General features: G+C 36.7%; 1 protein-coding gene across 3 annotated transcripts in view; it reads right to left on the bottom strand.

The window, feature by feature from the left end:
- The window catches only part of nvy (CBFA2/RUNX1 partner transcriptional co-repressor nervy), a 509,466-nt gene that overhangs the window by 12,788 nt on the left and 470,134 nt on the right, over positions 1–26,544 (bottom strand). For 2 of the 3 annotated variants that reach the window (XM_081738534.1, XM_081738532.1), the window contains 3 exons: positions 17,481–17,673; positions 8,244–8,466; positions 214–434 (listed from right to left, as the gene is read on the bottom strand). In XM_081738534.1, coding sequence (XP_081594660.1) covers positions 214–434; positions 8,244–8,466; positions 17,481–17,673 — 637 coding nt within the window. The remainder of the gene's footprint in view (positions 1–213; positions 435–8,243; positions 8,467–17,480; positions 17,674–26,544) is intronic. The other variant, XM_081738536.1, reaches the window with a different exon arrangement.

Genomic DNA, 26,544 nt, shown 5'->3' with positions numbered 1-26,544 from the left:
AATAGAGTTTTTGTATTTTCTACGGAATAAGAATATCATACTGAGTTCAGTAATAGTTTGCCTTTGGCTACACAATATGTAGTTCTCCAGATGTAAGGCGTACAAGAAAATTTGTGATTGAAATGCATTGAATCTTTTGATCGAACAAACGAACTAATCGAAAACTAAATCATGTTTCTTCTCAGTCTGATGGGTGTTGTAGTTAAAACTCACGTTTTGAGTTGAAGCAGGCGATTCGCTCACCTCGCTGCTTTCCGCCTGTTGGTTGACCGCTGCGAGCGCTTCCTCAGCCGCTTGCTTTCGGGCCTCCAGCAGAAGTTTCTCCATTTTAGCCCTTTCAGCCGCCACTAACTCACAGGCCTTCGTTTCCGCTGCTGCCACCGCTCGCTGTAACTCGGCCACTGCCTGTCGCTTCACTTCGTTTACGGCCTCTTCTACAAAAGAAAATGGACATTTTATTCACATCTATTGATTCTTTCAGTGCTAATTATGTGCGTAACGGTTACAATAAATAGATTCAAATACAGTATATAAATTTATAAACACAGTAAAACCTGTCTTTAACGGAATCGAACGGGACCCGCAAAAAATTCTGTTAAAGATAGACCTATGCAAAAAAATACATGTGTACACTGGACAGTTCAAGATTAATATGCTGTATGTACACTCATGTCCAAAATGATTATCGCATATATATTAACTGTCTTCTTGTAAGAATATAATTTGATAATGATTTTGCAGCGTACTTTTAATACTGATACTATGTGTATAATCGGGAAATGTATATTTGTAGTAAATTTCATAGGGAAAGAATTATAAATATGAAAATTAGAATGAGTAAAACAAAATGTTGCTAAATGGACAAGAAAATTTTATTTTCGTTTTATTGTTCTTATTTATTGCTCTTTCAACATGAAATTTGCCACACACATGTCTTTGCCAATTATACACATACTAACATTATAAGAAATACCGGGTGAATTCGTTATGAAAGTATATTCCTACAACATATTTATAGACCTGCGACAATAATTTTGGACATGAGTGTACCTTAGTCAATTTACAGTAGACCTATTTATTTCTACCACGAGTTAATACACAGAAAACTTACAATGAACAGAGAAATACTATACACACGTTAACTTTATTTTTCCCATAGTCGAGGAGAGTTTTCTTTACATATTACTGCATAGCTGCTTGCCTTCCACAAACACTTTAGCCTAAGAAGCACACTAAATATATCATTGTCATGGACAGAATGGACATTCCGCAAAAAGACTGGAAGGTTTCGAAATGTGGGTGTGGAGGAGAATAGAGCTGGGGCGAGCGGAAAACGAATGATTGGGTTTTAGAAATGGCGAGGGAAAGAAGAATTTTAGATATTATTAAGAAGAGGAAGAGAAACTGCTTGGGATATTGGCTGAGAAGGAAGTGTATCACGAGGGGCGTGCTAAAATATACGGTGGCAGGAAAGAGAGGGAGGGGGCGAAGGAGGCTACAATTGATGGACAATATCAAACAGAAAAATGTTAAATGCAGAGAATTTAAGCTTATAATTAAACATGATATTAACCTATAGTGTAGACCAAAAGCTTGGGCACAACACCCAATATGAACTTAATATTTCATACAATTTGTATTTTGTGGGGCAAAATAAACTGTTGAGAATATAGGTTGTATGTAAAACTTATATATAACACGAACTCCCAGGCACACGAAGCGAAACCGACGAGGCCAGCGATTTTAAGTTGTGTCGGGGAGCACATCGCGAATTCCATTACAGTTATTATACTGTTTATCTTGATCGCGAATACTTTTATCCAAGTAGCTCTTCCGTTGTCCTCACGACGGTACGTGAACTCCAACTGCCAACAATATCAAGTTTTTTTTTTTTTTTTCGCAACCATTTGAATGAAGATCACACGTACCGACGGAAATCAATGTTGCTTTCGTTAAAGGTTATATTGTTTCCGTTTGATGAAGAAACAAAGTGCCCGAAGACGAGACATATACCAATTCATGGTAAATTGTCATGAGTAGTTTTCGAGGAAAATTATTCTTTCTAAATCTAAACATTGATGTGCGATAGCCACATCCAGTGGCGTATTTAGGGGGGAGGGATCCAGGGCTTAAGCCCCCCCGAAATCTTACTTACTATAGTAAAGTATATGAAATATCTTGCATAATTTTCACATTTTCAGACAGAGGCCCCCTCGAAAGTTAGCAAAGCCCCCCCCGAAACAAAATCGTAAATACGCCACTGGCCACATCTATTAAGAAATGAAATATTTTAGTTTAACGTCCCACGATAATGCCCTTTAGGCTAAGGGATACGATGATTAAAGCAAGTGAATGATGACGGAAGAATTAGTGAAATGAGAAAGTGGGAGTACCCTGAGAAAACCCACGGACACAATGTTGTCCATCACAAATATATCTGGCCAGGGATCGAACCAGGGACCCCAAGCACTAGAGGTAAGTGCTTTACTATTGAACCATCGTGTCCCTATCTTCTATTGAGATGAAAATAATATTTTTAAGTACGCCCTCATTGAGAGTCTTCATCCCGGCGAAATTAAAATACCGCTAATTTTACAGTAATTATGTGATATCTTCAAATAGATAAAAGATAATTGAAATATAGAACAAGAGCGCCCTAGACAATATTATTTTGCGTGAGGTACCGTTATCACAAGTCACCTAGTGGCTTTGCGTTTTCAGATGTTTAGAAACGCGAAAATAAATGCCGATTTTCAAAATGACTCGAAATCGAAATCAGATAAGTGAGTCGTGATAACGGTTTCTCATGTAAGATGATATTGTCTAGGGCGCTCTTGTTCCACATTTCGATTATCTTTTATCTATTTGAAGATATCACATAATTACTGTAAAATTAGCGGTATTTTAATTTCGCTGGGATGAAGACTCTTAAACATTTTCTTATGACAGAGCTTCCTTGTGGCTAAACGGTTAGTGTTTGCGCCTTTGGCGTGGGAGATCCGAATTCGATTCCCAGCTGGAGCTCATGTAGTTCGGATCTCACAGTACGCTGCAAGTCCACGTCTCATATAGCCTCACTGCTGAAGGGACATTAAACTCAAACTCAAAAATCCTTCTGACATTAGGAAGATGACAATACACAATATAGTTAATGAGGTATGGCTGAACAGTATGATTAACTCTCAAACTATAATACCGTCTCAGATTTCCTCTTTTAACTCATATTTTCTTCTATTTTTCAAAGCATCGATCAGGTCTTCTTCTTCCTATTCCTCGCTTTCCTTCCATCTTTCCTTCTATGGCGGGATGAAGAAGACAATTTCTTCGTAAAATATGTCCAATCTAATTGGCCTTCTTACGAAACATGCTGACTAAAAGCGTCTTTCAGGAAAATGAATTATCTAGGAGCAAATTTCCTTTGCGTCGGAGACTGCTACCCAGTCACCTGTGTTTGAATCCAAACGAAGCATAATGTATTTTCGTTTCTTTTTGAAAGACTGACTTATTTTTTTTTTTTTTAAATTAAAAAATTCTGTCAATGAAAAGTTGGATTGGGTTAGATCAACTACAGTCCGGGTCAAACCTTCTGACATTTAAGGCGTGTCCTCCTTTTCACAATATCCAATGAAAGTTGGGCGGCGTTGTCCAATAACTTTGTTTCTGGATTAGCAGAAAGCAATATCAAAGGTACGTACTTATGATATATGCGACTATAGCGTTAATAAATTTGTAGGAACGAATTTATTTTTCAGTATCTTAATTTCTCGCGTTAATGTTTCACATTATGCCTGTATATAAAAGGAAGCGAAATCTGAAAACGTCGCACCTGCATACTATTGGCTTTCGACAGACGTCAAGAGATTTGAGGCGGACTTTAGATGCTTTTGTTAGACTTAACATTGACCAACAATCTATATTTATTATTTTGTCTATTTATTATTCTACATAGTTGTGAAGTAGAAAAAATCAAATCGAATCTGTAACAAATAGTTCCCAAATTCGTATCAAGAAAAAGTTTCGTTCCATATTTCTTATATTGGAAAACTGTATGCAGAAAAAAAAAAAAACATTCTTTTCAGAAGCTCTTCATGGCTGGTTGAGAAAAGCGGAACAAGGCACAGATGAAAATGGTGAAAAATGAATTCTCCCTCCTTGTTTTAAGCAGGAAAAAAAAATGGAAAAGGGAATGAAAAACCTCTTTTTCTCGGTGGCCTCTCAGAATGACCAACTTCTCAGCGTATTATTGTCGGTCGAGGGCACAAGACGAGGAGTGCCACCGCATTCAAGCGTCTGTGGGGGACAGTTCGCGTCGGAGCAAGTCAAATCACTAACACTTTCCGTCACTGCCCGCGAAATTATGTTGTCGTCTGCAGTGTGGAAAAGCTTTTTATTTGTAGTTCATTGTTTCAAAACTTTTCCTAATTTTAACTGGCAGAGTCCAGTGTCTGGAGCGGGGCCCTCTAGTGCACGGGGAAAACGTACGTTAGTCATAAACAGACCTTCTCTCCCTTGCTACGTGTGAATTCCTGTTTCTTCTTCTCGCTGACACACATAGAAAACTTTGTTTGGATATGAAACGCCGTACTTTTTCTCCCCCCCCCCTCACCACTTCATAACGTTTCTGCAGGTTTTTTTTTTTAAAAACGAAAAAATAGTACTTAATTTTGGATGGCAATTTTCCTGCTGGAGTTACATTTTAATTAAAACAGTATGAAACAAAGGAAAAACATTACTTTTTCTCCCTCCTATAGATTTACTCGGCTTTTATTATATATATGTATAGGAGACGAAGAAATACAAAGCATCATACAATTTACGGCTTACACGATGTAATAAGTGTTTCTCCCGTGTCATCTCTGATGAATGGGTTCTGATTTAAGTAGGTCAGTTTTCAGTCGTTACAGACTAACAAGAATAGAACCAAGGACGTTTCTACAGTAATCAGGAAAATCCTTCTAAACGCAAGTTAGTTTACTTGGTACACAATCGACAAGCACGAAGCCGCAGCTTCGTATCTTACGGCATACCATCCGAGCGGAAGCATTTTCCAGGGACTTTTATCCTATCACCTCCAGACAGGGGTAAAAGTGGATCTGAAAAGGTAGGAGGACGGATGACGTCACACCGTCCATCGTGCCTATCTTTGCCCTTTGTATTAAAAAAAATGGGACGCCACAAATGTTTTCTGAAAGTGGGGGGACGGCGTTCGCCCGCGTTTCCCCTCACTTTTATCCCTGCCGCGAGAGAAATAGTGGGGTAACGTGTTTATTGTGATCTTAGGTGATTCTCATTTTCCTTTATGCCTTTTAAATTCTGGCTTTTTTTAAATAAGGTAAATTATAGACTTTCAGTCAAGCAGCTACAGCATCATCTGTATTTATCCTAAGAGCATGGCTCGTACTTCATTCTCTTCACAATAGAACAGTCTTTCAAACGGTACCATTCATATTTTCCTGTCATGTCCCTGAAGTGAAAAATTTTGAGAGAAATCGGGATTTTTTCTGATACTTTTTTTTTCAAATTTTGAGTTTCTCTGGACTTCCTCTGTGTTAATACATAGATCTCAAAATCAACTGAATAATACTAAATGTGGAATCTACTAAATGTGTGTACAAAATTTCAAGATTCCATCTTGAATAGTAAGGTTGGGAAAAATATTTACCAATGAGCCCCACAATGACCCAGATTACTCAAAAAGACCCGGATGTAATATAAAAATTTCCTGAGACATCCCTATTTATTCTAGGGTCATGGCTCGTACATCATTCTCTTCAGAATAGAACAGACTTTCAAACGGTACCATTCACATGTCCCCATCATGTAACTGAGGCGGGAAAATAGCGAAGAAAGGGATTTTTTTGTTAAAAATATTCCTTTTTTTTTCTTTTTGCTTCCCTGTACCCCTTGTTTTAATGTAGAGATCTGAAAAATAATTGGTGTACTGAATGTTTGTGCAAAATTTCAATCTTCTAGGTGCAAAAGTAAGCCCGCCAAAAAATAATGAAAGTAGGCCTAACAAAAAAAAGCTCTTTTTAAGTTATGAAATTATCACCCCTATGTCTCGACGTAGAAAGGCGTGAAACCATACATACGTGTTCTACAATGTTTCTAGACTTGAAAAAAAAAAAAAAAAAAAAAAAAAAAAAAAAAAAAAAAAACGAAGTAGAAAGCTTTATTGGTTCTTTTTTTAATGGAATAATGATGAAGACAGTACTTTAGTGCCTAAAAATAGGTACTAGAACTTAAAAGGGTTATAGCCGATGTGAAATGGTCCAAATCTATACACGGATCTTTCTTGAATAACAATGCAACGAAACCCTTTAAGACAATTTACTTCTTCCTCACGTGATCTTTGAAATACACGGTCTCTTACAAGGTCTCTTAAGAAAATTCCAACTAATACCGCTCTCTCTATATGACCTCCTCATGTCTCAATACATTTTCCACCAGTGGCGTATGCAAAGGAGAGTTTGTGGGCTTTAACTCTCTTCCTTCAATAAGATATTACAAAGAAAATATACATTCAAAATCTATATAAATAAAATTGAAATTGACTCCTGACCGATCTCGATCAAATTTTCAACATAAATAAGGTTCGGGCTTAGGTTTTTTCTTATCATTTCATTTTGACGGTGCAACTTAACGTAGGGGGAGATACATTTAAAAAATGATCGAAAATGACCGATATTAGTTGAGTTGAGTTGATTTTGAGTTTTCGGGGCTGCTGAGGTGAACAGTAACACTTCCGATGCCGTGTAAGTCCAATTTCAGCAGCCCCGCAACTTAGAGGAGGGGGAGATGTACAGTATATATAAAAATGATCGAAAATCACTTATATTAATGTCGAATCCGTAGTTTTCGGGGCCGCTGGGTTGCTGTTTAAATCGAAATTTAGTCTATAATAGTAATATTTAATTTTAATTTATATAGATTGCTTATTATCTTCAGATTTTTTCATTATATTTTCTTTGTTTCTATTGATTTGAGGGCGCTTCAGTAATAGTAAAAAGCAGTGGCGTATTTACGATTTTGTTTCGGGGGGACTTTGCTAACTTTCGGGGGGGGGGTGCTTGGCCTGAAAATGTGAAAATTCTGCAAGATATTTCATATACTTTACTATAGCAAGTAAGATTTCGGGGAGGGCTTAAGCCCAGAAGCCCCCCTATACACGCCACTGGTAAAAGGTACCTTACTAATGGAACATATTATTAATTTTTCTTATTTTAATCCTGCGAAACGGGTAATTGACGATAATATTAGATATGTAATTATATACTAAAAGAATGTCCTAAAACGATACCGATATGAACTTGGGAACCTGAACCCTAGTTTAATGAAATCATGTTAACATAACTGCTTTCCACGTGCAAGAGTCTGCAGTAGCCATTGCATCAGTTATTTCCAACCGGAGTATTAATACAAATCCCGAATTTTCATAACATACGTCTCAGATTTCAAAAGCAAAGTCTATAGTATTGTGATTGGAAGACACACTACTCTTTCCTCAATTGACCAGTGGTAATTTCAGATACTCCCCTCTCCGGGTGCAGAAACCTTGAATATATAGAGGTTTAAAATAGCGCTCCGAAAATATTGATAAACCATGTTGAACATTATCCCCTTCTCTGGGTCATCCCTGAAATTATCACTAAACCACTATCTAGGAAACATCCAACCAATGGCCTACAATTTCTACATCTTCCCATGGTTCCATGCTATACATAAAAAAAAAAAAGTAGCCATAAGTTTTCGTTGGCATGGAATAGAATATTCTAAACCCCTTAAGAATCTTCATCCCGGCGAAATTAAAATACCGCTAATTTTACAGTAATTATGTGACATCTTCAAATGGATAAAAGATAATTGAAATATGGAACAAGAGCGCCCTAGACAATATTATTTTGCGTGAGATACCGTTATCACAAGTCACCTAGTGGCTTTCCGTTTTCAGCTGTTTAGAAACGCGAAAATAAATGCCGATTTTCAAAATGGCTCGAAATCGAAAGCAGATAAGTGAATCGTGATAACGGTTTCTCATGTAAAATAATATTGTCTAGGGCGCTCTTGTTCCACATTTCGATTATCTTTTATCTATTTGAAGATATCACATAATTACTGTAAAATTAGCGGTGTTTTAATTTCGCCGGGATGAAGACACTTATACTTTTTTTTAATGCTAGTTTTATCACAATCCGTTCTTCAAACAAGCGTGTACAGTAAATTGTAATGAATGAAAGTCTCACCCGCCCTCCTTTTCACTTCCGCTACTCTGTCTTCGGTGGCTTTTATAGTCTGTGCCATGATTTCGCCAGCAGTCTTCTTGATGTCATGTTCTGAGCCCTCTGGTGTCGGCCTTCGCAACCACAACGGGGTTTGATACTCACTTCCTTCCGGCTGTGTCCGATGTTGTAAGATGGCCAGCGCTCTCTTCGTTTTTTCTACCATACTTAGAATGCAATTGAGCATCTGAAAGTAAAACATAGATGTTATACAATATTATCATCGTAATTACATGTACAGAGGTTGATTCATTTATATTGAGCCGAAATCAATGTGAAAATGTACTGTGCGTGCGCAAGTCATCGTCGTGAAATTGCAATGAGGCAAGCAACAGTATCTCATTAGTCACATGATAATGCAGTATAGTCGAGCGTTCAAATGGGTTCAATTATTTTGCGAAAAATAGCGTGGTGTACCTCACGAATACCTGAAGTTAGGATAAATGAAACTCGGCGTACAAACTCACGATTAAAAGCAACTAAAAACGTGATTTCAGTGGTTTTGAAAACTCCGGATCTAAAAAGTGGAAAAGGGGGACTTTTTAATATATACAATATCAACATATTTCATTGTCTATTAAGGAAATCTCAAATGTACGGATCTGCTTAAGTTAGAGATATGAAATTCGGTATTACAATTAAAAGCTAAAAATAACGAAATACGTGTTCCGGCAATTTCGAAAATTCCGCTTCCAAGGAGAGAAGGGGAGGGGGCAATCTTTACATATTGAAGAATTGAGTTGATTTTGAGTTTAACTTCCGTTTCAGCAGCTAAATGAGACGTGGACCTACTGATTAACCCGAGACTCGGACCACGAGCTGCGCTGGGAATCGAACCCTGGTCTCCCACGCCAAAGGCGCGTATTCTAACCGCTTAGCCACGAATGAGCTCTTTACATATTAAAGATATTTTGAAAAGAATAGAGAGACAGTAGCAATTTTCATAAGACAATAAAGTGAAGTACAAAAATCCTGAAAAGAAAGTAAAATGAAAATGAGAACAAACAAATAAATAAAATGAATTTGCTAACATATATATTTTAAAATCAAATCAGTAATTGTAACTTATATTTAAATTCCCTTATAATAGCGTTGAAATAGTTGCTACTCTGATCAATACGAGTGAGGAATAAATCCTAAATAACACATTTTACATACACATTATAAATATACGATACAAATACATCCTGTATTATAACTGAAGAAATCATAGTTAAACATATTACAATTATAATCTCAAATGCGGTAAATGGATAATTTCTAGCCTACAAATATCAATATCAATATCAATCTTATATATAAAAGAGAACGCACAAATCCTTTGTTCCCTCATCACGCTAATACGGCTGAACCAATTTCTTTTATTTTTGGGGGGTTATTAGGATTTGGACCCTAGATGGTTTTTATCATATCACTTTAATTTTTAATTACCAGTGTCTTGAGATAATTGACCATTCAAGTGTCCATAACGTACAAATCCTTTGTTAGTTCATCATAGGTAAAAATAAACGTATTTATATGCAACCCGCATGACCGTGTCATTCGGCGGGTTAACATAAATGACAGGCGATATAATGTTAACATTTACTGCAATCTACTATGGTTTTTATCATATCACTTGAAAGCGAAAACTTACGGGGTGACCGCAGCGAAGCGGGGCGGGTTAACATAAATGACAGGCGATATAATGTTAACATTTACTGCAATCTTCTATGGTTTTTATCATATCACTTGAAAGCGAAAAAGTAAAAATTATCTAAGTAACAAAGTTTATTGCGTTCCGGGGTGACCGCAGCGAAGCGGGGTGAACGCTGCTAGTATATATATATAAATGAAACTGTCTCTGTTTGTGGCTTAATAACTCTTGAACCACCCGACCGATCGCGATCAAATTTTCAACATAGATGAGACTCCGGCTTGGGATGGTTTTTTTTTTTATCATTTCGCTTTGACGGTACAACGCAGGGGATGGGGAGGGGAAAGATATATAAAAATTATCGAATATGACTGATATTAATGTCGAATCCATAGTTCTTGGGGTCGCTGAGACGAATAGTGACACTTCCGATGCCGCTTAAATCTAAATTCAACCATGCTACATTGGGGAGGAGGAGAGGAAAGAAATATAAAAATGATCGAAAATGACCGATATCAGAGAGCGCTTTACTAATAGTAAAAAATGATTGACCAACGGAACATAATACTATTTTTTTAGTTTAACACAGCGAAGGGGGTAATTGACCCTAGTATATATAGTGGTATAGTTTATTTTATAACAAAGTTTTGAAACAAGTAAGATTATATGTAGTAAATAGCACACTATTTCAAAATTAAGCACGGAGACTTGACTTTGATTCCCGGTGGGAGCTCAAGTAGTTCGGATTGCACGTTAATCCATACGCCCACGTCTCATATAGCCTCGCTACTGAAAGGGACACTAAACTAAAAATCAAATTAAATCAAAACTAAACCCACCGGAGATCGAACTCGAGTCTCGTGCACAAAACAAGTACGCGTGACAATTAGTAAAATGCATTTATTTATGTGCAAATGAAAGATAAATTTTATGGTTCTGAATGAAATATACGCATTATATTTTAGATATCTTGTTAACATAAAGGAAAGCATGCATATGACTAGCAGAACGCATAAAATGACCGTCTATATAATGCATTAAAATGCAAATTTTATAAGTTTATGGTCAAATCCTTTCTTAACCACAAGCTCTAGAAATATGTCGTTGTCGCTGGTCAATTCCAAATTTCGTGTAGACTTGTTACCTTTTTTTTTTTTTTTTTTTTTTTTTCAAATGTTGCAAAAGGATGCCGTTATTCTTCTATTAAATGTTTTAAGCGTTGGTTTGAGTCCATTATCATAGGGCTTGCTAAGGTTGATACCTCTGCATTAGGCAACCAGTACAAGAGCCACGTAAAGCGGGTTGACGGACATTGCAGGCACTTTGCTTTAATCGGAATGGCAAAACCTCCAACTTATTGCATGCTGACGACTTAAAAGTCTTCACCCCGGCGAAATTAAAATACCGCTAATTTTACAGTAATTTTGTGATATCTTCAAATAGCTAAAAGATAATTGAAATGTGGAACAAGAGTGCCCTAGACAATATTATTTTGCGTGAGGTATCGTTATCACAAGTCACCTAATGGCTTTCCGTTTTCAGCTGTTTAGAAGCGCGAAAATAAATGCCGATTTTCAAAATGGCTCGAAATCGAAAGCAGATAAGTGAGTCGTGATAACGGTTTCTCATGTAAAATAATATTGTCTAGGGCGCTGTTGTTCCATATTTCGATTATCTTTTATCTATTTGAAGATATCACATAATTACTGTAAAATTAGCGGTATTTTAATTTCGCCGGGATGAAGACTCTTAAGGACGCAACTTGGACATAGATTTATACGAGAAGAAGTGGGAAGGAGATTTTTTTTTTTTACAAGGTATACGTTGTTTTGTGAACATTTATGATTGGCATTAAATATATGACAATAGAGAAGGATTTTTTTTTAAAAAAATGAACAATGTAAAACGCTATATGTTAATGCAGTTGGACTTCGATAACTCGAATTCCTAATGGTAACTCGATTTTTTCACATTTCCTTGAACTCTTCATCACACTCAATGTTAAAATAACCTCTGAAAGTCAAATGTTTAAAACTTACAATCTCGATAAGTCAAATTTTAAGGGTTCCATAATTATATTTAAAAACTTCGGTAACTCGAACTTTCGTATTCAAAATTTATCTCTACAAGTTGAATTTCTTTTGATGTAACCTCAATAACTCGAAACTAGAACTCTATATTTTTACGTAATTGTCATTGTTGCTAATGTGTACTGTAACTGTATTTTACTCATATCTACACATGAAAGCCCCCCTCCATCGGTTTCTAGGCCAATAACTCTTATTTCTCCTGGGAACTTTCACAACTTCGAGTTACAGTGGTTGAACAAATAGAACTTCGAGTTATAGAGGTTGAACAAATAGAACTTCGAGTTACAGTGGTTGAACAAATAGAACTTCGAGTTATAGAGGTTGAACAAATAGAACTTCGAGTTACAGTGATTGAACAAATAGAACTTTGAGTTATAGAGGTTGAACAAATAGAAGTTCTCGATTGCCGAGATACCGAGATTACGAGTTACAGTGCTTGAACAAATAGAACTTCAAGTTATAGATGTTAAATAGTCACTTTTAATGAGGAGCTCGTAATCTCGGTATCTCGGCGCGGTGCGGTATCTCAATTTTTGTTATGGATACGTTGATAACCCGAACTTTGATTACTCGATAACTCAATTTTTTATGTATTCCTTCAGCTTCCAGTTATCGAAATCCCACTGAAATTCCATTAAAATATAAAAGCTGCGATACTGTTTTATAGTCTAAAACCATTTTCTTGATTATACTCCTTAAATAAATTGATATAAGTACCGGAGGCGGCTCGTGGGGGAAGTCACACAGGTAAAAAAAATCGGTTAAAACTAAAAGAAGAAAACTTTTTAAAATCTACTAATTGTTTTAAACAATAATTAACAGATAACATATATTCGCTTAATTTCCAGCTATAAAACTTTAATTTTTACGAGTTTGACTTCCCTCATGTGCCGCTTCTGGTAGGTACGCAAAAGGAATCAACCCACTGCGAGAAGCAGCAGAAGATATCCTTCTCGATGTACCAGAGGGAAACGTACTGAGAAGTTGAGTGGAAATACGAATATTATAGTTAAATAAACCATTCATATTGCTATTCACTAATCAAAAGAACACTAATTTGGACAAGAGACAGAGCTGACGTAATTTTTTTTCTTTTTCTTTCTTCCTTTTCTTGCTTATATATATATATATATCTTTTGTGATCGCAGAGTAGTCAGGACAAGAAAAAACGAATTTTTTCACATGATAGATATGTTTGAACAGCGGCTAAAAGTAGGATAGAAAAGACAGATATAGTTACTTTATCAATCGAGTTATGATCCGATTAAGTAAATAAACAAACAAATGTAAACGAAACGAAAGTACTATACACCTTGAAGTAGGAGGTATACTATAATGACTAAAGCTAAAGAGAGGGTATATGGCGCACACTGCCCTGATCATATTAGCATGATGTGCTGTGTATACAGCGCAGTTTCAGCTAATATATACAAGATATGATCCAAAAGTACGGTGAATGTTGTTGTTGAACAGTCATTTATCGATGTTGTATCTATTTCAACTAGCAAGCCCGGTAGCCTAAACCTCTGGCACAGTTAGTATCGAGTATGAACGAGTTGTAACATGTTAGTTGGCTTCCAGAGGCAGAAGAGTAAGGACTTGTTAAGAATGTCAGTCGCGCGCCAGCATTAAGTTTTTATTCTAAGCTGCAAAAAAAGTGGCAAAGATGCTCACGAAATGTCAAGATCAGTATATGGCGATGAAATGGTAGCATTGAAGACTATTTACAAGTGGTATGGGCGATTCAAAAGCGGCAAGAATTCGGCTGAAAACGAGAAACGGCTTCGATCAAAAACAGACAAAAACGCAAAGAAGTGGCACAAATGATTTGTTCAAAAGGCGAAGGACTATTTAAGACTTTTCTGAAGAACTAAACATTCCGTCCTGGAAAGCATTTTAAGCCCAGAGTAAATGAGCAAATCGCTTCATTCTTCACCACGAAAATGTGCCCATGCCACACCTTGTTTTTGGCCGAAAAATATTCCTGTCTGTTCACATTCGCCATGCTCTCCAGATATAGCACCATGTGACTTCTGGATCTTTCCAAAAATTAAAACTGTGCTTAAAGGAAAACGTTTTGACATTTCTAGCATTGACAGAGCCACGACAGAGCAACTCAACGCTCCTCCAAAAGAAACCTTCCAGAATGCTTCCAGTTATGGATTCAAGTGCTTCCAGTTGGAATAAGTGCATTACTATCCAAAGACAGTACTTTTCAAGAGATTAAATCAAATTCCTTGTAATAATTTCTTTCTAATAAAATTATTCACTGTATTTTTTGATCACACTTCGTTTAACTTCTCCACATTAAGTGGTGGAGTAAAGTCTCTTAATTGTCTTACAAAATTTCCCCTTTTTTTAATTAGGAGCTAATGATAGCGGATTAAGAAGCTAGAGATAAACAAAGGAAGTATTCTACAATGTAGGACGGAAACTGTAAGTCCCGACCATTTTCATTTGTTATCGACAATAGGGACATCGAATGTCCCAGTTTGTTTCTTACAACTACAGGGTGATTCTTTTATAACTCACGGATTTCTAACTGAAGTTCGATTTCCATGCGGTTTGTGGCAAATGATCAAGGAAGGATGGGAGATTTATGGGACTATGTTTACTGGTTTAAATTCATCCGCGGTAATATCGATCACGCCTCAAGAAAAACAGCCAATTTTCACCAGTGTACCTTACAATTGGAATGAAGTTTTGGATTTTTTTAAAAGCGAAATTGTAGAATACAAATTAAGTGTTAATCAGAATACAAATTAAGTGTTAGTAGTAACACCCGTAAATCACATGTGGATAGCTATAGCCGGTTTCTTGCCATAAACGACGGAGAGATTTCTTGGGCGACCTAAGGAGTCGATAACTGACATCTTCCACAACACTCGCCTGCGGGGTCCGATGCGTCCCTGTCTCACTCAGAAGCGATCCTGTTTCTTCCAATTTATTTACTAGCGACCACATTATGTTCCTGTCTGGAGCAGAACGTGAAGCAAATTTGTTTCTGAATGCCCTTTGCACAGCAACAACAAATTCCGTTCTCCAACACTTTTAACGACAAACTTGCGTTATTCCAAAGAATACACTATTCTCACTGTGCCCTGATCATACTCACACATTAGCACAGAACAGTACAGCACAATTCCCAATACAGTGGCCCTTTTCCTGCTTCTTGACCTTGGTGAGGTTGCCATCTAATGAAAAAAAAAAAAATCAAATCTCTACACCGCTCCACACCTCGTTCCAATTGTAAGGTACACTGACGAAAATTTGCTGTTTTTTCTTGAGGCGTGATCGATATTAACCCGGATGAATTTAAACCAGTAAACATAGTCCCATAAATTTTCCATCCTTCCTTGATCATTTGCCACAAACCGCATGAAAATCGGACTTCAGTTAGAAATTCTAGACCCAAATGAAATCCGTGAGTTTTTCAAACAATCACCCTGTAGAAGCAACTTCCCTCTATGATAACAACTTATCCTTACAAATTCATCCATTTACATCAATATGCCGGTTTTTTTTTTTTTTTTTTTTTTTTTTTTTTTTTTTTTTTTTTTACAAAAATGTAGCATTTGAGGTGAAGAAATATGAAAAATATTTTTTCGCAACCTGATTGAATAATTTCTTTAACTGTTCGTTAGGCAAGTATATCGTTTATTAGATTTCGTAAGCAGAGTGAGAGGTAAATATATACATTTAACAAGTAAGTTACATAATTGTTTCTCGATTCATATTTGATTTGGCAATTGTTTTTACAACCGGGTGCCTACGTGTCGTTAACTCCAAACCTGGAGGACCAGGATTTTCTGCCGATGTTTTCTTCGCTAACTTGAAAGCACTACTACTACTAAAATTTACCAAACTACTGTTAAAACTACCATAAAAACTACTTCTAAAAGTTACAGAACTGCTATTAAAATTTACTGATTTACTACTGAAAGTTACCGAGGCCGGCCAAAAAAGAAGTAGAGGGGATTGTATTAAGTACGATACGGTGCAATGTGGTGTTACAGCAGATATGCAACAAGATAGAAACAGGTGGGGGACGGCGATCCGAAAAGTCGACCCCAGCTCAGGCCGTAGCTAGCCCGAAAATGTAGGGGAGGGGCCGGTGGAAGTTAGAGGGGGCCCGATCCAAAAATATTAGTTCATCCCATATTATAGTTCATTTGCAAGCCTACCGTGAAAATTTTAGAGGGGGCCAGTAAAAATTTAGGGGGTGCCGGCCCCCTAGACCCCTGGATACGGGCCTGCCCCAGCTAATTGGGAAAAAGCGCTTAGAAGAAGAAGAAGAAATAAGTTACATAATCGTTAATATTTGAAATGAATCTTAGTATTATTATTTATAAAATCAAACTAAGTTGTTGAGTCGGTTAAATTACTTCGAGAATACAAACAACGAATTTTAATGACAATAGTAGCTGAGCCTGCGCTCTCTACACATGGGCAGCGCATCATTCACATATGAGCATAAATCTCCTTGCTATTCTTCACAACATCTGTACATGTTCCTTTACAGACACAACTGAAAGACGTCTTGATAAAAATCAACAAGGGGTACCATAAAGGGGATATTTTTTTCAATATTTCGCACCATTTGCAAGATTTAAGCCTACTTTCGGTTAGAGTTCCTAATTCATGTATGACCAGTGTTTTCTTTCTTCTTGCATGCAGTATACGTAATAAGCAAATATATTACACACATAATTAAGTATAATGTCAGTGATATATGGTGTTCATTGGGCGAAACACTCCAAACAATAAAGATTCATCGTAGACTGGAGAAACGGTTATCCTTCGTTTTTCATTATCATTTGGCCATGAAACTAACGCTTGAGAAATATACAACTATGTTGTGTTGGAATGTATAACTCGTAGGATATGACGGTTTTTAAAAATTTCAACACTTGTAGTGTACCCCCACGAAATGTAATAAAGAAATAACGGTCATTAAAAAAATCAATTAGAACTGAACAATCTACACAAAATTTGCAATCGATCAGTGAAAACGGCATCTTTGTAGAGCTTATTGTTCCCGAGAACTCACTGTCGAAAGGATTGGCCACAAACATATAAACTTTTCTTGATCACAAACATATAAACCTAGCATTTTAATATTTAGATAGGCCTAAATAAATTTTATTTTCATTTCAAATGTATTACTATGTTGAACTCATATGTGTAACCCGATAAGATGAATATAAACGTAGAAAAAGATATTTCGGGTTGCTAAATTCAGGAAAACTAGAGTCTCGTGATTAAATCACATAAATCGACTCGGGGCGCTAGGTGGCAGCACCAACATTCGAATATGAACAGTACAAGAGTTTCTCTACTACATAAAATTACTTGGGTATTCCATCATCCTAAGCAGCATTTGAGTTGGATGCCTACACTTGAAATACAGAAAGCATAACATATAAATATAGGACAAGACCACAATTATGAATAAGAAAAAGTTCAGGAACTCACGACATGTATGTTCTTCCACTCGTCATCCTGCCGCCTTTCCTCGGTGTCCCTGGGTACCGTGTAGGGGGGATGGTGGTGGAAATCCGGGTGGAGATGAGACGCCGATCCAACAATGGGTGGAGAAAACAATCCGTGATGCCTTTTTGGAGTGGGCATATATTCCCCTGGATCCGAGACACCATTTTCGTAGAAACTGAAATAAACAGTAAACCATTAATTCAGTTTTATTTTATTTTCCATAGTATATTCATCAAGTCTTATACTAGCGTATAATATGATTCATGACATTTTAGTTGCTAGATAGAACAACTAACGTGTATGCTTCTTGTACTTCAGTCCTTAAGAGGCCTTATCACTGCGAAATTAAAATACCGCTAATTTTACAGTAATTATCTGATATCTTCAAATAGATAAAAGATAATCAAAATGTGGAACAAGATCGCCCTACGCAATATTATTTTGCATGAGGTACAGTTATAACGAGTCCCCTAGTAGCTTTCCGTTTGCAGCCATTTACAAACGCGAAAATAAATGCCGATTTTCTAAATGATTGGAAATCGAAAGCAGATAAGTGAGTCATGATATCGGTATCTCATGTAAAATAATATTGTCTAGGACGATCTTGTTCCACATTTTGATTATCTTTTATCTATTTGAAATTATCACATAATTACGGTAAAATTAGCAGTATTTTAATTTTGCCGTGATGGGGCCTCTTAATGGCCGAACAGATTTCGGATCTTGCGTGTAAGTTTCATACAATCTTTATGCTAGAGAGGAACGTAAAACTCTTAAGAAATTGTCAGATAATTTAACCCTTAACGGTTCACTACCTTTTCTGTCTGCTTCCAGCACTGCTTGCAAAACAACATATCCACAGACTACTTCCCGGGTAAAATTCACCAGAGTTGTCACCAGGGGGCAATAACTGCTCTACCATCGCGGGGAGTATGTGCACTTATGTCCAAAATTATTGTCGCATGTCTATAACTGTCTTCTTGTAAGAATATAATTTGATAATGATTTTGCAGAGTACTATTAATACTGATATTTTGCGTATAATCGGGAAATGTATATTTGTGGTAAATTTCATAGGAAAAAATATAAATACGAAAACTAGAATGAGTAAAACAAAATGTTGCTAAATGGACAAGAAAGTTTTATTTTCGTTTTATTGCTCTTTTCACATGAAATTTGCCACATACATGTCTTTGCTGATTATGCAGATAATAACATTATAAGAAATCAAATAATATCAAATTATATTCCTTCAACAACATATTTATACATATGCGACAATAATTTTGGACATGAGTGTACACAAATAACCACAACGAACAATATCTGAAAATAATACTCTTCAAACGCAATAGGCAAGATCAAAAAATGTGTAGCCAAATGTTAACGAAAACTCGTTAAGGGTTTTAAACAGTTATTATTGAAAATATTGGTTATTAGAAAAGGGTAGATATTATATAATGATCATGTGACCATACTGTCATACCATCTAAATAGTTACTAGGTGTGTAATAATTGCAAATTAGGAGCGAAATGATCGACTTTTATGAATTATATATAGAAGTTTTTTTTAGTGCATCAAATGTTTTCATGAACGAACACGACATGCAATTGACATATCAGCAAAAAAGCATAGTGGCTTTGAAAACTTGTGTTCGCAGAACAAAACGAAAAAGGGCTTCACCCTATTTCTATTGCTGAAAATTCTAATTTCCATTGTTTACAATGAGAAGTCGCACGCCAAATGTTTCTCAAAGGTTAACTCAACGGGTATTCCGTTTTTCGGTGATTATTCGTCACCAGGATGCAACTCCTTACGATACTCAGTGCGCATTGTCGAATCACCATGTAAAATTTGGTTTAAAATGTTTCAGGCATCTCGGAAGAATATCTGGATAAACGAACGCTTAAGTGAAGTAAAGAGGACCGTCGCTCCAATTCTTTTAAATTATAGTTATTGGAAAAGGTTAGATATTATTCAATGACCATGTTATCAGGACCGAACGGTTAGCATTTCTCCTTTGGAGCAAGAGACCTGGAGTCAGTTTCAGAAAGTCCACGCCTAATTGTTATGGTTATTTCATTTAATTGTTGGAATATTAAAAAAAAAACTTTGCATATGAATGTATATACAATCACGAACATTTTATTAGTGTAGCACAAACAGAAAATAGCTAAAAACGTTAGAAGACAAATAACTTTTCAGAAAAACTCAACACGAAAATAAGCCACAAGGACTTATTACGTACAGGGTTTTTTAAAAACATTTTTTGCCTTTCAAATTAGTATATAAACTTAAAAATTCAAAACATTTCTATCTTAAATTCTGGATCTTGGATCTTTATCTTTTTGCATCTTGCACCTGCGTTGTCTTGAACCTCAAATTTGGACTCTTTTAAAGCTCCAACGATAATTGAAGCGCTTGGAGGATAAAGGTGTTATGTTACATTTTTTGAAACGTTGCATTCTGGCGGTTCATACACGTGTTATATGTTAGTCATGCTCAGGGGCGGATCCAGGACCGAATTCTGGGGGGGAGGGAGGTGGGTTGTACTGCTACTTTTAAGGGCTCCAAACTTTGAGATGAGTTTTATTTATATATATAAAATAAAAAAGTTTCATCTTCTGGGGCGGGGCGATTGCCCTGATCGCCCCCCCTGGATCCGCCCCTGGTCATGCTATATAACACATTATTTAGTGAGTCCTCGTCCTAGTGCAGATATTTAGAAACGATGAAGGTGGTATGTTAACGGACAAAGTTGTGAAAGTCAATTTTCCCATCATTTTCAATTTGTTATATACCACCTTTATCCTCCAAGCGCTTCAGTATTTTCAGTTTAAGCTACATTGAGATTAGAGAGAGATCTCCTTATATAATATGTAAGTTTTAACCTTTCTTTGAATATTTAATTTCAAAAAAAGTAATTTCTTCAATGGCAGTCTCCTGCAAAGACCTTTTTGATAACAGCTCTTAAAGCTTGTATTGTCATTTCTTGTTAATTTAATAATGTTTGTAATTTACAAACTAATTTGAGCTCATTAAATTAAAGAATTAATATACAGTTGTTAATCGCAACAAGTCTGCTTACATGTAAGTATGTTATTAAAACCTTTGGAATAAATCTATATATTGAAATTCTTTCCTTTCAAACATACTACCAAAATAGTAATAAACTGTTATCAAAAGTAAATGATACTAACCACTATACATAACTCTCATATAAAAAAAAAATCTTATAAGTCAAGAATAGAGGAAATACTAAAATTAAAAATTAAACACTATATTATTTTAGTGCTGAATAAAAAGACGTTAAACTTACAATAGATTGAGTTTTATACTCGCCAATGGCATAATATCAACAAACTATGTCAAACGCAAAGTATAGAAACGACCAAATGAAATGAAATAAAATTTCTAGTTTTATCTGTCATAGCTATGCCCCGTAGGTCAAAAGGAAATGAATGATTAACGGAAGTAAATGTTTATGAAAGTATTGGTGGAATGAGAATGTAGGAAGGAACGAGAAAACTTACGAACACGATGTTGTTCGCCACAAACTCACCTGGTCTGGAACTGAACCAGGAATCCTTAGCACCAAAGGTGAGCGCTCTCAGTCACTGAATCATCGTGTCGCTAGGACCAAACAAAATTCGCAACTAGGGATGCGCACGAGACAGAATTTTCCTGCCAAAATTCGAGTCGAGACACAGCTCTTCCAATAGAGAAGAATACATTTTTCGAGTCGAGACATCACTTTTACAGCACACTTTCGAGACGAGACAGCCTCAAATCCTATCTCGTGCGCATCCCTATTCGCAACGATATCCTTTAGTGTGGTTCCGGGTTCAAGACAAGGTAGAAGGTGTTTGTATCGGATATGAACTGGAGTATTGGTTCGCAGTTAAATCCCACCATATATAGTCTCATTGTTGAAAAGGAACGTAAACTTCTTTTTGGATTTTGACGTCCCATGATTATACGCAGGGACTAAGGCAGACGGAGATGAAGATGGATGATATGGTGGAATGACAAAAGTGGAAGGAAACGGAAGAACCCCGAGAAACTGACGCATATGGTGTTTGTCCACAACAAAACTTACTTGGTGCAGGCTGGGATGAAAGCAGAGATCCCATGCCCCAAAGGTGAGCTCTCTACCAATGAGCTATGATAGTTTCGACCCTTAACTTCAACATTACTGCAGAATATCAGAGAAGACATTAGATTATATAAATGCATGCTCTTGTGTGTACAAGAACACAAATTTATATTCTGTTTTTGTATCTTGTCTGAGATTTTGCCTCCTGTAAAGATTCTAGCATAAGGTATCTAAGCGGATCAATAGACTAGATCCTTTCCCTTGAGTCCTAAAAGAGTAAATGGAAAATGGAAATATGGACGCTGATGTATATATATATATATATATGATAGGAGATACTAGTTACTAGGGGAGTTACAACGTCACAAAAACTAAATAGTTATGCACTCACTATACAGGTATATTCATTTGCATATATCAATTAATCTTACAATAGGTGGCAAGGGTTGTCGAGAAACCAGTCCTTAAGAGGCCTAATTACTGCGAAATTAAAATACCGCTAATTTTACAGTGATTATGTGATATCTTCAAATAGATAAAATATAATCGAAATTCGGAACAAGTGCGCGCTAGACAATATTATTTTCCATGAGGTACCGTTATCACGAGTCACCTAGTAGCTTTCCGTTTGCAGCCATTTAGAAACGCGAAAATAAATGCTGATTTTCCAAATGGCTGGAAATTGAAAGCAGATAAGTGAGTTGTGATAACGGCATCTCATGTAAAGTAATAATGTCTAGAGAGTTCTTGTTCCACGTTTCGATTATCTTTTATTTATTTCAAGATATCACATAATTACTGTGAAATTATTTGTATTTTAATTTTGCCCTAATGGTGTCACTGGGGAACATTATGATAAAAGCTCAAAATTTGAGAATTATTAAGATTTGAAATTAATAAGTGTAACTTCTAAAAGTTCTGAATACGATACAAAGTAACTTTAGAAGTCCGGAAACTTATAACAAAATTGAGTTATATGGATCGTATAAACCAGACAACTTTCAAAAGTTTGATATGAGCTTTATCTATTTTTTAAAGGATACAATACATTGCATATGAACATGGTAGATCTAACCTATAATTTTTTAGTATTCGCTATCGTCCAAGAGATTTTTAAGATGCCAAGGCGCCAGAGGGCAGAAGAGTTGATATCCTTTCTTCGAGAATCGTGGCCGTGCGGAATAGGGTTGTTTGGCGGGTTGAATGAATTCAGGATGAAAAAGAAAAGTTTGGTTCTTTCAAATGTTGCAGTGACCGGATTGGTTGAAGATCAATAACTCGAAGGGAACAGAGAAAAGTGGCGCTACTCGAAAGAAACTAAAGGCGAAACTCTTTCTTTTCCAAACGTTGCATATCATCGTTTAAAAGCTGGCGTTGCCTTGGGCCATTATTCATTTTAATAAAACGCACCTCCTCCTTGCCGGGCGGCGAACGGGAGGGGGGGGGAGCTGTGGGCCCAGCTGTTGCTAGACTTCCACACCAGGTGGCGCTGATTTCCCCCCGGATGAAACAATATGGGTCTGATCTATGGAAAAAGTCGCCCGAGCACCCACCTCCTTTTCTAACTAATTACTCCCAACTGGGCCCCCTTCAGTCAGTTTGCTCCCTTCTCCCCTTTCCTTCACGTCTTGAGAAATTCGGCAAGTACGAAAGAAGTTTGTCTCTTGCTAGCTGCCAGCCCCTTCCTCTCTTTTCATGTGCGCGCCTTTTGCAAGAGAACGTAATTAATCTGCATGGCGTTTCATTAGCTGAACTCTACGCCAGTTACTTTCTTTTTTTTTTCTTTTCCGAGGAAGAAAAGAAGCAAAATATCAGGCAAACCGTCTTCATTTCTTCAGCATCTTTTCTTCGTTTCTAAATCAAATCGTTTCGCGCCAAATCGATATTACAGATAAACACAGCAATTATAATAAGGGTGCAGCAGATAAATATTAAACATGCGACACATCCTTGAGTATCAGAGACAAGTTTTGTATCTTTGTCAGTTTTCTGTAATCTCACAGGAATTTTGTTCTCAGTATTCCCGAATCTTTTCATGTCATATCACTCCGAAATTTACTATTTTACTCAGTGTTTTCGCTTGACTTCTAGCTTCTATTGCTGCCTGTACTTTTGCGTTAATAAACCTAATCACTGAGAAATTAAAATACCGCTTAATTTTACAGTAAGTATGTGATATACTGAAATAGAGAAAAGATAATTAAAATATGGAACAAGAGTGCCCTAGACAATATTATTTTGCGTGAGGTACCGTTATCACAAGTCACCTAGTGGCTTTCCGTTTTCAGCTGTTTAGAAACGCGAAAATAAATGCCGATTTTCAAAATGGCCCGAAATCGAAAGCAGATAAGTGAGTCGTGATAACGGTATCACATGTAAAATAATATTGTCTAGCGAGCTCTTGTTCCACTTTTCGTTTATTTGTTTTTAATCTATTTGAAGATATCACATAATTATTGTAAAATTGGCGGTATTTTAATTTCGCCGTGATGGGGCCTCTTTAACAAGAAACAGATTAAATGATACTAGCATGGTTGATTTATACATACAGCACTGAGAAAATTCGTTATCCGAACAGCAGTATATTGTACAAATATACAAAATCCTTATGCTTACTACGGAAATCTGTACGGAGCATGCATTATCCATATGCTACCTAGGCACTGCCCTTTTTCCGCTTAGATGTTACATCATGTCGCTGTAGGATGTCTGACATCTAACAATCTTCCGTATGTTATATACGTCAGCTATATGTTATATACGTCCATGTGTATGTGGGATACTGATCACCTATATACAGTTCTTTCTTTCGTACGAAAAGTACGTTCATTTGGAACACTTATACATAAAACACACGTTCTCAGTTCTACGTTTTCTGCAGGATGTTATACAGGGTTGTGCGTTAAGTCCCAAAACTAGGATTTATGCATGCAACCTACGTTTTTACGTATGCCACATAGTTGTTTTTTTTAAGTGCAACAAAACCCCTCTTTGCTTACGTCACTGCTGCTAATGATTAGATTGTTGGTATTTCAACTTCTGAGTGGAGACCCTGGTTAGAGTCTGGGTCGAAAGATACGTGGTTGGGATCCCATGTTAAACTGTATGTTTTCCATTTTGCTTTATCTCGGTGCTGCAAAGAGTTGTTCTCATCAAACAAGTAAAACTGGTCTCAACTGGTGGTAGAAAAGGTTCTAGCCCACTTGCCAGCAGATTTATGCTGTCACGAGACCAATACATCAGAGATGAGGTCAGTGGCAGATCAAGGGAGGCAATCGCCCCCCTCCCCCCAGAAGAGGAAACTTTTTAAAATTTTGTACATAAATAAATCCCATCCCAGAGTTTGGAGCTTTTAAAAGTAGCTCTAAGTAGCAGTATTACAACCCATCGCCCCCACAGAAGTCCGTCCTGGATCCGCCCCTGGATGAGGTGTCACATCTTTTTCTAAAAGATATAAGGAAGATTAGAAGGTATAGATTAAGAATGACAGTTAGAAATATCACATCCACTGTACAGAAACTGAGTTCCTCGCTAGTGGGTAGCGCGCATAGTGTGAGAGGTTCTCCGGTTCGATTTCTGATGGGAAAGTATCGAACGCACTAGTATAATTCAGATCCCACTTTAAAAGTATGTCTCATCCTGTACAGCGTCGCTAATAACAAACGGCGTAAATTAATTCCTAACTTGCTTTATGACCTATGTAATCCGGAGGTTCAATGCCGTGTTCACAAAAGTTTTCCATCAATATCTGCCCTTAGTCAACTGGATCCAGTTTCTACTTTGCATTAATATTTCTGCGAGATCCATCTTAATATTGCCCTCCTATCTGCGCCTAACTCTTCCTAATGGACTTTTCCGATTAGGTTCCCAGTTTAAACTTTGAAACCGTTTCTACTTTCTTCCATTCTGGCTGCATGACCTGTCCACCTGAACCTGCTAGACTTGATGACCCTCACATTGTCTGGTATACGATATAAATTACGCAGTTCCTCGTTATGAAGTTTAAGTCATTCGCGACCTCTGTCCCCCTTGGGTCTGAATATTCGCCTCAAAATTTTATTCTCAAACACTTTCAGTCTGTGTTGTTCCTTCAAAGTAAGCGATCATGTTTCGCAACCGTACAGTACAATAAGCATAATTATCGTTTTATATGTTTAACCTTCAAATTCTTGGGTAGAATGCGAGACTACAAAAGAGTTTGGAGTGAATAATCATACCTATTCGCTGCTTTAAGTTAACATTTAATTTCTTCGTGAATATGGTTTTTGTCTGTTGATCTGAGATATTTGAAAGTATCTAATTTGTCGAAAGTACTTGAGATATTAACGTTTCCATAATTTCTAGTACTATGGTCATGCCAAATTTCCATGTACTTAATCTTCTCTGCATACAAATTAATATACAGAAACTGAATAAAGTGGCTACATAACCCTTTACGTAGACTTCAGATTTTCTTAAGGACTATTGATCTCGCCCTATGGCATTATGTATTAATCTAACATTCAAAACTGATTCTAAGTTTTAAAGAAACTTTTAAGTTTATGGCCGCAGAAAAAAAACTGTCACTGGATTCAATCCTGCTCCTTTTGGCTTCAGAGAAGTCCAAGTTCAATCCTAATCTGAAAGGGAGTTGGTCCATTGGAGAACTGATATTTGTTTGTACTGACCTTCATATTCACTATCATGGGACACTGTATAGGACCATGGAATAATTTTGCCTACCTCTCTACAAGTAATTAATCGAATGGGGTGTTGGTTTCTCTTATCCTCATCATTATTATCATAGGTATTCTGCCATTATTGGCAAGTCACTTGCTGCAACTGAGAAGCTTCCATGCTGCACGGTATTCCGCTAACCTCTTCGTCTTCACCTATGATTTTTCTGTTTTGATATCGTCCATTAATTGTAGTCTCCTTCGTCCCCTCCCTCTCTTTCCTGCCATCATACC

The sequence above is a fragment of the Thermobia domestica genome, chromosome 2 (genome assembly GCF_964235325.1).
Source record: "Thermobia domestica chromosome 2, izTheDome1.hap1.1, whole genome shotgun sequence".
In the NCBI taxonomy this organism is placed as follows: domain Eukaryota; kingdom Metazoa; phylum Arthropoda; class Insecta; order Zygentoma; family Lepismatidae; genus Thermobia; species Thermobia domestica.
Note: the sequence above shows the minus strand (reverse complement) of the source record. Positions and strands in the feature narration are given on the sequence as shown.